This window comes from Tupaia chinensis, unplaced genomic scaffold (assembly GCF_000334495.1).
Source record: "Tupaia chinensis unplaced genomic scaffold, TupChi_1.0 Scaffold000360_1, whole genome shotgun sequence".
In the NCBI taxonomy this organism is placed as follows: Eukaryota; Metazoa; Chordata; class Mammalia; order Scandentia; family Tupaiidae; genus Tupaia; species Tupaia belangeri.
Window position 1 is genome coordinate 3,507,101 of NW_006159856.1, and position 11,984 is coordinate 3,519,084.

General features: G+C 55.0%; 1 protein-coding gene across 1 annotated transcript; it reads left to right on the forward strand.

Moving 5' to 3' along the window:
* Position 1: 1 nt before the first annotated feature.
* Positions 2 to 1,740, forward strand: ADRA2C (adrenoceptor alpha 2C; the record flags this gene model as incomplete). Its single annotated transcript, XM_006152962.1, has 1 exon — positions 2 to 1,740. A coding segment is annotated over one exon (1,275 nt), but the record flags the coding sequence as incomplete, so codon positions are not given.
* Between the last annotated feature and the right edge of the window lie 10,244 nt (positions 1,741 to 11,984).

Below are 11,984 nucleotides of genomic sequence, written 5' to 3' on the forward strand. Positions count from 1 at the left end.
GGGGGCGCCGCCGCCGGGCCAGTCCTCTGCAGGCGCCGTGGCGGGGCTGGCCGCCCTTGTGGGCTTTCTCATCGTCTTCACCGTGGTGGGCAACGTGCTGGTGGTGATCGCTGTGCTGACCAGCCGGGCGCTGCGCGCGCCGCAAAATCTCTTCCTAGTGTCTCTGGCCTCGGCTGACATCCTGGTGGCCACGCTGGTCATGCCCTTCTCGCTGGCCAACGAGCTCATGGCCTACTGGTACTTCGGGCAGGTGTGGTGCGGCGTGTACCTGGCGCTCGATGTGCTCTTCTGCACCTCGTCCATCGTGCACCTGTGCGCCATCAGCCTGGACCGCTACTGGTCAGTGACGCAAGCCGTCGAGTACAATCTGAAACGCACGCCGCGCCGCGTCAAGGCCACCATTGTGGCTGTGTGGCTCATCTCGGCGGTCATCTCCTTTCCGCCGTTGGTCTCGCTCTACCGCCAGCCCGACGGCGCTGCCTACCCGCAGTGTGGCCTCAACGACGAGACCTGGTACATCCTGTCCTCCTGCATCGGCTCCTTCTTCGCACCCTGTCTCATCATGGGCCTGGTCTATGCACGCATCTATCGCGTGGCCAAGCTGCGCACGCGCACTCTCAGCGAGAAGCGCACTCCCACAGGCCCCGACGGCGCGTCCCCGACCACGGAGAACGGGCTGGGCGCGGCGGCGGGCGAGAACGGGCACTGCGCGCCCCCGCGACCTGATGTGGAGCCTGACGAGAGCAGCGCTGCTGCAGAAAGGCGGCGGCGCAGGGGAGCCCTGCGGAGGGGCGGAAGGCGGCGTCCAGGCGCCGAGGGGAGCGCGGGCGCTGCTGACGGACCCGGGCCCGACTCCGGGCCCGGCGCGGCCGAGCAGGGCACTCTGGCAGCCTCCAGATCCCCTGGCCCCGGTGGGCGCCTGTCACGCGCCAGCTCGCGCTCCGTCGAGTTCTTCTTGTCGCGTAGGCGCCGGGCTCGCAGCAGCGTGTGCCGCCGCAAGGTGGCCCAGGCGCGAGAGAAGCGCTTCACCTTTGTGTTGGCGGTGGTCATGGGCGTGTTCGTGCTCTGCTGGTTCCCGTTCTTCTTCAGCTACAGCTTGTATGGCATCTGCCGCGAGGCCTGCCAGGTGCCTGGCCCACTCTTCAAGTTCTTCTTCTGGATCGGATACTGCAACAGTTCGCTCAACCCGGTCATCTACACCGTCTTCAATCAGGACTTCCGGCGCTCCTTCAAGCACATCCTCTTCCGACGGAGGAGAAGAGGTTTCAGGCAGTGACCTGTTCCTCATCCCGCGCGGAGATCCTGGACAGTTCAGATCACGGAGCTGGCAGGAACAGGTGGCGGGGCGGGTGTGGCCCCTGGGTGAAGGCCAGAGACCCAGATATGGATTGGCCTCCAAGACCCACAGCAGGGTGCGTTATGGCAGGAGTTTGGGCCAGAGTGACAGCAGGCCTCTAGGGAGGGGGGGAGAGAAAGGGGAGAACCCTCCTGCCTTCCCCTCTCAGCAGGGGGCTATATCTGTGGCTCTGGCTCTGGGGGTCCTGAGGTGTGGCTGTGAGGCCAGGGTTTAGACAGCAGTGGGATGCCCCCCACCCCGCACATACACAACCACCCCGCGTCCTGCCTGAGCAAGGGCTGACTTCCCCAGGACTTGGTCGGCAGGAAGAAAGAGGGCACTGACAATCTTTGATTACTGAAAGTATTTAAATGTTTGCCAAAAAACAACCACAGCCAAAACAACCAAACTATTTTCTAAATAAACCTTTGTAATCTAAGTGTTGGCTGCAGGAGTTTGTCCTTAAGCCTGGGGGTGGGGTGCCTTCCAGACTCTCAGCCTACCTCTCCCATTCCCCCGGGGATGCACAGAGGGCGGCTAGCAGAGGACTCTGCAAGCCTGCAGGACCCCACCTTACCTCTTGTCTGAGGAGGTGGAGAGAGTGCTTTTTAGCCAGCTGCTTTATATACATACATAGACACTTAGCATGATTGTGCCATGAGTGGCTAAGAGACAAAAGGAATCAACTTCCAAATGGACTCCAAAAATATACATCCTGGGGAATGTCCCCTGCATTCTTCCCATGCCTTCCCACCACTAGTCTGGTATCCAGTGCCTCCCTGAGGGAGGGGTGCTCTCTGGTCCAGGCCTCCAGGTAGCGGCGGGCCAGACTCAGCCTCTGAACACTTATACCTCAGACCCAGGAGACCCCGTTGCTCAGGGCTGCCCTGCCCTTCTGGGGAAAAGGGTGCTTGGTCAATGTGTTGGCTGGGTAGGGTGAAAGCTGAGGCAAAGCCCCAGACCTTAGTCCGGATCAGATGCCTTTACTTGGACCGAACCAGAGTGTGGCTGGACAGCTACCCGTTTCTTGCTTTTGAACCAAGACCGAGGTCATTGAGGCTGAAGAGCAGTGGGGGTGGGAAAAGCCTGGGGTGTCTGGAAGGGGTTCTGGAGTCTGCTCGTCCCCAGTGACCCTAGGGCTTCCCACTAGTGTAGTCCAACCTTGCTCAGCCCTCACCCCGTCACCACCAGTGCTCTGTGGGTACCCACACTCAGCCCACACTGAAGTTGGAGGAGCATGAAATACTAAAGTGGGTGCTGGTGCCAGTGGGTCAGGAAGCTACAAACTGTATCCTAGATCCCAGGCACCCTGAGGATAAGCAGGATGAAGGGGTGAAGCAGGACTGGGCATAGCAAGGGAGAGATAGAGGTCTCCTGAACACACAGGAACTCGGCGAGCTGGGGGTGGGGTGGTTCTAAGGCTCCTCCTGTGACTCTCCAGGCCTCCTGTCCTCCCCTGTCGGCCCCAGGCTTCTCCATATGTGCTCCTACCTCTGCTCTCCTGCCCAGCCCAGCTGTTTCCTAGATCCTCTCCCGTTTGTCCTTGGCCTAGGGTGGCCTAGGGTCTGTCCTGAGGAGGACAGCTCTAGGTCCTGCTTTCATCCCCGAGCCTCTGTCTGCAGACTCAGGCACCCAGCCAGCCCCTTGCTGGTCTGACCTACCAGGCTGTCCCTTGAGGAAGGACCTCCCACCCTCTGCAGCTACCTGGCTTCGTCGTCCAAGTCGTGGATTCAAAGGATACCCCAATTAGGAAGAGCTGTCCCAGACATGTCCACAGCTAACACCTGGGGGAATGTTCACGCCTGCGTGTACTTGGCTCAGACACAGCTAGGGAAACTGAGACCCAGGAGGATGGGTTCGCTTGGCTGGAAATGGTCAGCCAAGGCTGATGAGAACATGCCTGACCTCCTCGTGAGCTGCACAGGGCGTCCAGAGTCCAGGCCTGGCTCTGTCACAGGACTGCTGACCTAGCTCACGGATCCCTGCTCTCTCGGCCTCAGCACCCCACCTGTGAGTGAAGGAGGTCACTGGGAGCTCTCCTAGAACTGTAGGCCTGCCAGCCTGTGGTTCGGCCTCCCACCTGAATCAGGACCATGGGGTGACCTTACCTCAGAGGCATGGCTGACACTGTGGCAAGACCAGAGGCACCCTGGAAACTCTGAGAGCAGCTTCGGAAGGTCACAAGGGAATTGCCCATTATTGAAAAGACCTCCAGACCTATGGCCTCAGAACTCCCACTTCGAAATCTCTCTTACCAAGTTTGTAGGACGGGCCCAGACTTGCTGGTCCACCCCAGCAGAGGAGTAACATTTTGGAGCTCCTAAGTATTACTACTGGTGCATTTCATGTGGTGAGTGGCACATTTTATGGGCTCGGAGAGGTGAATAATCCTGCCTGAGGTTTCACAGCTGGTGCTAGGGTTCCATGGGGCTCAGGTCAGGGCTCAGGTCTTCTGGCCAAATTTAATAATAAAATAACAGGGATTTATTGAGCATGTTTCCACCGACTCCTACTGCCTCTAAGGAGGGTATAGGGAAGGGTAGCTTTCCAAAGCTGGGGAGGGGACGCTGGGCGAGGCACAGCTAAAGGACCCAGAGGTAGGAGGGCACAAGTGCATTTTAGGACAGCGAGGCCGTCCTAGTGCTGGGCGAGGAGCCTTGGGTGCCGTTGTGGGAGAGGGAGAAGGTGCTCGGGAGCCTGAAGGGAGGGCTGTGCCAGGCTGCAGAAGAGGGCCAGGAGACCCCGTTGCTCAGGGCTGCCCTGTCGGAGTGAAGAAAGGGGTGCTTGGTCAATGCGTTGGCTTTTATTTGGGCCTCTGAGAAGCGGGGAGGTCTGCAGAGAAAAAAATGAATTCTCATGGGGGCCAGTTTTCTGTCACTTACAGCTATTAGGCCATGAACAAATGACCACCTTCTGCAGAACTTCCTTAGGTACTAGGGGTAAGGACAGCCCCATACCCAGGGCTCCCAGGAGACTGAGAAAACAGCAGGAGCATCCAGCCTAAGAGGGGCTCAGAAGAATGCCAATAAACCCTCCCCTTTTCCTTCCCGAATCCCAAGAAGGACACCTTCCAGTGCTGGGCAGGGACAGAAGACACCTGTGCTTTATACCCCATTCGGCCGACAGATGTTTGCCACTGCTTGCGATGGCTGCCTGGAGAGACTTTCTTTTCAGCTGGATAAACAGAGACAGCAGCCCAGCTTCTCACCCTGCCGGCTGCCGGGACATAGGCTCGGCGCCTTGCTGAGTCTCCGTCTTCATCGATCAACTGGGGGAGGTGACATCCACCCGAGGGGGCTGTGAGCCCTACTGCCCACGCACTGCTCCAAGAACCGATGCCAGGATGGCTTCTCTAGCCTGCTGAGTCCACTGTCGTGTTGGTCTTTCCAGTCCAGCGCGGTGGGTCGTCTGTGCCCTCCGCGGCTCTCTTTACGGAAAAGGCCTACCTTGGTCTGTCTGTTCTCTCTTACGTCTGCTTTGTTGAGCCAGAGCTAATGTCAGCCCTGCCCTGTGGTGAGGAAGCTAGGCTGGAGGTGGCCATGTGGCCCAGGACCAGCCGGTGTCATGGGTAACATGGGATGTGTGTGTCACTCTGCCTCATCACAGAGAAGCCTTCCACACAGCCGGTTCTGCTCAGGGCTTCCCCTTGGGCTCTTGGAACATTTTAAGCAATAATAACAATAAATTAATTAAGCTTAGCCACCTCAACATGAAGGAGAACTTGGCCTGAGTGAGGGGATGCTGGACCGAACACTGGGCTTCTCAGAGGTCCTTTGTACTTGGCCCAAGCCTGTCAGATACAGGTCCCATAAGATACGCACAGAAATAATATGTTTACATTAACTTCTGCATTTTAATTCAGTTGCTGAGTTTGGAGAACAGAGGGAAAAAAAGGAATAATCCAAATATTCCATTACAGCTCAGTATGGATTCAAAAGAAAATATTCCTCCAAGCAGGCAGAATTGTTAATACTTTATAGAAGCAGCTCCCATCTTCGGATCCTGCCCCCGGCTCCGGGGGTGGGGGCTGAGGGACGGGAGGAACGCTGCCGTGGCACTTGCTGGCGAGGAAGCCGCCCTCCCCGGCTGCACTGGCAGCCGGCTGTATTTTTATATCACATCCGTCGGCAGAGCTCAAATATTCCAGCGCAGCATCAGATCAAAACACATGGCGCCTGCAGGCCCGTCTTGAGTCTGGTCGAGCAGCTGCAGCCCTTTACTGAGCCCCCACCTCCCATCAGCCCACAGTGGCCCCCACGTGCTGGGCATGGGGGAGGAGGCAGCTCGGCCGAGTAGAACACCGTGGGCACCCATTCAGGCATCAGCTGTGCGCTCTTCCAGGGCAGGCCGGGCAGCTCCCCTACTCTCCTGGGGTCACTGAAGGGATATTACATGGACAGGAGCACCCTCAGAGCTGAGGAAGGGAGGAGGAAGGAAGGACCCACATTTCGGAGGCCCTGCATTTCTGCTCTGGGTCTGCAGTGAGTGGCCAAGGCCCTCTGGCCACCACTCCTGAGAGTCGGCATCTCGCTGGGCTGTTGAGAGCAGTAATGCAGCAGAGAGGAGGCAGAGCTTGGAGCAGTGTGTATGTCTGTTTTGCCTGGGAGGGACCCGACAGGATCCCTGGGGCCACTCCCTCTGTGACCCCACCCCTTTCCTCTCCCACAAGTGTGAATAGGCTGCCCTTCTTTCTTGCATGGAAGGGGCAGGAGTGTTAAAGGGGAAGGGCCCCCACTCGAAGGGAGGGCGCCACCCTCTGAAATCTGCCTGGGAAGCAAAGTCAACTACAAACCTTGGGCCAAAAGAAAGCCCTGGGGACCACGAATGCATTTTGTTCCTGCCAAGAGGATCCGTGGCAGCTCCCAGAAAAAGCCTTGGTACAATAGGGTCATTATGGTCACGATAAGGAGCAGGCTGTGCTGGGTGGAGTAGAACCCCTGGCCCAGAAAGTCAGGTCAAAGGCACTCTGCCCTCCCGTCTAAGCATAAAATATCCCCAGAGCTGCCTGGCAGTCACAGAGAGAGGGGATCAAGACATGCCCTTCCCTCACAGCTTTGTGCAAGGTTGCCTTGAAGAACGAGGCCAGGAAGTCGGCAGCTGGGCCCACCTGGAAGACCTCTGGTCCCACAAGACTTCCATAATTCTGGAGAATCTGGGACTATGGAGAGCCCCACAAGGGCATTCATGTCACAGTCCATATCATGGAGAAAGGAGTTCTAAACCCTAGTCCCTGAGCTCCAGTTTCCGTCACAGATGAGGTCATTTATTACTCATTGCAGCAGCCCCCCACCTCCCTGGGTAACCCTCTCCCTGGGCCGAACCTTGCTCACTGGGAAGGCCTTGGAGGATGCAGTCAGAGGGGAGACTGTGGCTGCATGGCTGTGCTACCTCCAGCCTCCACACTCTGGTGCCAGAATGAGCCTTTGCAGACACAAAGCCTATAAGGGTCTCTTCGGCCCCTGCTAGCTGGCTGTCTTTGCCTCCTGCTGAGGGCTCCCTGCACCACCCCCTGGCCCCAAGACTCTTGATCTAGTTTTCCAGCTCACCCCATTTCATGCCCCAGCTTTGCCCCATGCCTTTGTTAATAGTGCTATGCTCTGTGCCAGGGATTCCCTCCCCATCTGTCTTCCCCTACTGCCTCCTGCATGTCCTTAAAGATTCAGAGCAGGCTTCATCTCCAGAAAGCCCTTCAGGGCCTCCAACCACCAGCCATCCCCACCTCCCCATGGATTCCCAAAGCTGGGCTAGGCACTGTCCTGTCCTCTCGACTCAGGGCGGTGCAGAGATAGTGCATCATCCTTGCCAGGCAGCAGCTGGGCCTAGCCGGCCTCCCTCAGGGGTGCAAGGCCGCCAGAGGCCCTAAAAAGATCATCCTGGACTCCAATACTAGGACATCCTGGGCAGCCCCCACCCCCTTCCCATGCCAGGACACTGGGCTCCCAACTGTGCAGGAGAGCTGAACAGCCCCCACAGGGCTCTGAGGCTGCTGGTGAGAAAGTTCGTGCAGCAATAGGCTGGAGCGCAGCAGGCTGCTCCGGGCCGGGGCGCCCAGGCTCACACTGGCACTGCGGGGGATTTTTCACTTCACGTGCAGGCCCGGCTGCTGAAGCCGTATGCTCAGATACTGGTGGGTGGATTTTCCCCCTATTTAGTCAGCTCTTAACTGACTACACAGTATTTAAGAAAATAGAAAAATTTGGATGCAGCCTTAAGAAGCGAAGATGGTAGAACCATAATTGAAAATGCATAAATTAATAAATACTCATAAATCTTCATTATTAAAGAAAAGAAGATGAAAGGGGGACAGCCAGGTAGCAGGGAGGTTAAGGCGCTTGGATCCTACACAGCTGACATGTGATTCGAGTCCCCGGCTCAGTGGCTTGAAAATGACACCAGGTGTGTGTACACGCATGCCCAAACTCCTGAGAGGAGAATGAAAGAGAAGGGACTGCAGCATGGCCATCCTTGCTGGAGGATGCTTTCTCACTTTCTCTCTGGTGACCCCATGCACTCTGTAGCAAATTAAAACCGACAAAAAGAAATTAAGTTGCACCCCTCACAGAGCCCTGGGGAGGAAGATACCCAAGGGGTCAGCTAGTTCACTGGCCAGGCCCAGAGAGGGGGTCTTAAAGGATAATAACAACTGTGGTCCAGTGGCTAGCATTTGTCGCATGCCCACTGCATGCCAGGCTTTGTGCCAGGCTCTCTGTGTTTGCTTCCCACGATTCTGCCAGGAAGGGATCCATGCACCCATTTCACATACCGAAGACTGAGCTCCAGAGAGGAATTGATGTGAAGAGGTGCTGTCTTGAAGCCAGACACGAGGCTATGCTTGTTCTCACCCTTCCACCTTGGCCCTTCAAAAAGCTGTTGACGTTGACAAGACTAGCATCATTTCACCGATGAGGAAACAGGCTCGGGGCATCAAAGCAACTTCTCCAAAACCTTCCATGTTCCCATGTACGGAATCTGAATGACCTACCATTGAGACCCTCTATTCCTCTCCCATGCCAATCAACACTTAAATCACATTAAACCAGAGGCCTGACGGTAGTGCAGTGGTAAAACACAACACTCTGCAAGCCAGACTCACAAGGGGAGGTTCCAGGTTCACGTCCGGAGACCTCGCTAGGGATGCCTAACACTTGCACATCCAGATCCAGAGCGGGCTGAAGCTGGGGGTAGGAGCATCAAGACCCTGTTGAGGGTACTGTCTCTCTCTCTTGTTCTTGGGAGAAATAAATAAACTTAAAAAAAAAAGTTAAGCCAATAGGATCAGCCATTGGCTAAGAATTATGCAGTCACTTTATTGTTTTTGACATAGTCCGGACCATAAAACCTTAGCCACCACGTTAAAAAACATGATGGCGTCCGTAACCCACTACCATGGAAATAAGGGACCCAGCTTTGTTTTTATTATGTCGTCTTAGAAACGATGCAGCACATCAAGGCATCTTTTAAAGATCACCCCACCCAGGATATAAAATGCCAAAATGTTTGTGGTGAAAATAATTCAGTTATCTGTTTCCTAGAGAGTGCTGCCATTGCAAATCGAATTTAAAGCGAAATCAGTCCTCTTTTAATTGGTTCAAATGAAGCTGGTATTCAAAATTGATTGCTGTTGTTGCTTCCGCAAAGATTCAAATAGGAGGCAAAACAATAGAATGATTCTCGCTTTTGCTATCACTCAATAATCAACAGGGCCCAGCAGTCCCTATCTGAATGACTCCAGTCCTTGCAGCCAGGGGTGTGGTCTGCCAATCAACGCATGTGGTAAATTGCAAATGTGGAAGAAATGTGTGTTTGAAAATATGCCTGGAGCAGGCGGGAAGGGGACCACTGATGGATACCACTGGGCACAGCAGAGGCGTCTGTTTCAGAGCCTTTTGGGGAACTCCTTTATGGGCCAGGGGGTGGGAGAATGACCTTGAGTGGCTCACCTGCCATGGGGTAAGTCTCCCAGCTGCTGAAGATGGGTGCACACTGTGATCTCATGCGTCTGGGTCCCCCAACTCAGACTCAAAACCCAACTGCGCCCTGTGATTCCCTGAGCCGCGGTGTCCTTCGCTGCAAAATGGGCCTAAGCAATGAGGTTCACCGCTGCTTCTTACACACAACTGTGAAATGCATGCGCCCAGATTCAAGGCCACAACTCCCAGCCAGCACAAGCCCAGCTCCTCCAGGTGAGTGACTGCCGGGCCTTGGGGGAACTGGCTATCTGGGGAGGTGAGGAGCTTCTGGAGGCCTGAGGCACAGGGTTGGGGTAGGGTGGGGTTCCCAGCCTGTGCTCATCTCCACTGGAGGGACCAGCCCCTGGGTGAAGGTAAGGGGCTCCCTACACAGCTCAGGAGCTCAGGGCCTGGCCTAAATAGTAGATGTTCAGGCTAAGCCATTGGCCCCCTCTGGTTCAGCCTACATCCTATTGCAACTTCATCTCGCCCCAACTAGAGGCTCGCGCACAGCAGACATTTACCAAGAATTGACTGTTAGTGGATAGAAGGCTTGGTCCTGCCCTAAAGGTGCTTCTGACCAGATGGAGGGTGCAGGACAGCATCTTTCAGCAACAGAGCAGGTGTCACGGTGGAGGGTGGGGGTCTGTATCTCTGATTTCCATTCCATCAAATGGAGCTGCTGCTTCCCAACTCCTAGGTCTGGAGTTCTCTGGGAGATTAGTGCTCATGAAGGACACACTCTCTCTCTTTCTCCATGCTGCCCAAGGGGGACACTTCCAACCCTGCCGGATGTTCCTGGTTTACTCAGAAATGTGGACGATGGAGCTGAGAGCATTCTACTCATGGAGAAACTGAGGCTTGGGGAGAAGTGTCTAAGACCATTCATCCACTCAAGGGAAAAGTCAGGGCCACTGGGGGTGTCCTCCTCCCAACTCCTCCTCTGGAGAAAAAGCTGCAGAGCAAAGTGCAAGGAGGGTTGGAGGAGCATCCACCTGGCCTTGTCTGTGTGCTGTCTGCACTTCGAGAGAGGCAGCCCCAGCAGGGAGATGAAGGATTTGTTCCAAGTGGCACGGAGCAGGCTCTAGGCTGGAAGGAGCCCACAGAGCTCCAATCCCAGCTACCTGGACTGTCTCCCAACCCTGGGATTGCTCATCCCCTCACTGCCCCCCCTTAACTATCTGGTGATTTAGAGTTCACTACCCTGAGACAACCTGAATTTGGGGAGTTTTCCATTTTATTAAGAGGAAATCTTCCTCCTTGAATTTTCTTCTAAGGAAATTTTTAGGGTCAGCAAAAAGTCAGTGAAATTTACACACACGTGTGTTTGTATCCATGCCATATTCAGCGCTAGTCTAAGTAGTGGAATGGAGCCCACAGGACTGTCCCTGAGAAAGCCGCTGGGGAGCACATGGGAGGCTGGGAAACAGGAGTAAGTCATGACCCTGGGAGGAGCTGGCCAAGCTGCTGGTACAGCTCAAATCCCAGGCAACTGGGGCCAGGTGTTGGCACAGCCGTAATGCCACACTCTGCAAGGCTGACCCACATGGGAAGGTTCTGAGTTTGTGTCCAGAAGTCTCCTTGTACATGCCAGGCACATGTGTGCTCATGATCTGGTGATTGCCAAAGCAGGGGATAGATTGCAGGGTCAAGACCCTGTGGTGAAACAAGCCACACTATGGAAGACAGGCATCGTATGTCCCCACTTAATATATATCAAATGTACGCACTCTATAGCAGAAACAGAGGTATAATAGCAGGGAGACCAGCTATAGGTACTAGAGACAGTGTAGGGGGCAGTGGGTGATGGAGGGTGGGAGAGAGTGGATCAGGGAAAAAACAAACACAACATTTAAGAGACACAGAAATGAAAAATTATCTGTTGATGGTAATGTTTATGGTAGTGTCTTTGACTTGACTAATATGCACTGTATTCATGCTGCGAGAACCTGTTACATACTGTAAAGATGTATGGTGATCCAATGTAAAAGTTTTTAGAAAGACCCGGTGGTGGGGCCAGCCTGTGGCGGTGGTTAAAGCAGCTGGGTTCTGCACGGCCAGTTGCAGTTGGAGCCCTGGACCTGCTGGCTTGAGAAACATGCTAGATGTCCGTGGATACATGCCCCAAATTCTGAAAGGTAGGAGAAGTGGAGAGGGGATTGCAGTGTGACCACCACCACAGGGGCTGCTTTCTCACTTTCTCTCCCCACCCCACTCAGCAAACACACATGCCCTCTGGCAAAACTGAAACAAATCAAAAACAAAATAAAAAGGGGGGGGGATCCCTATCTCCCTCTCTCATTCTTGGAAGGAACAAATAAATTAATGAACTTAAAAACAAAGCAAATGAACAAACAAACCCTGCACAGCTAACCAGCAGGAGTGGACACTAATCGGGACAGCTGGGTGGCCTGAGAAAGCCCTGACTGATGAAGGAGTCCCTGGGGCTGCAGATGGAGTCACCCTGGCTCAGACATGGGGTTCCCGGGCCTCAGTGGCGAAGTGCCACTGGCTCTGGAGCTGGAACTTCCTGGCCTCCATGGTGGAACTGTCAGGGCAGGTTTCTGCAGGCCCTGAGCACCACGGGCAGCCTGACTCCTTGAGCCCTCTGCCCAGGTTGAAGAATGACACAGGTAAGGAGAGAGGGCTGAAAGTGGCTCTGCCACTACTACTTTGTGACCTCCTCTGAGCCTCAGTCT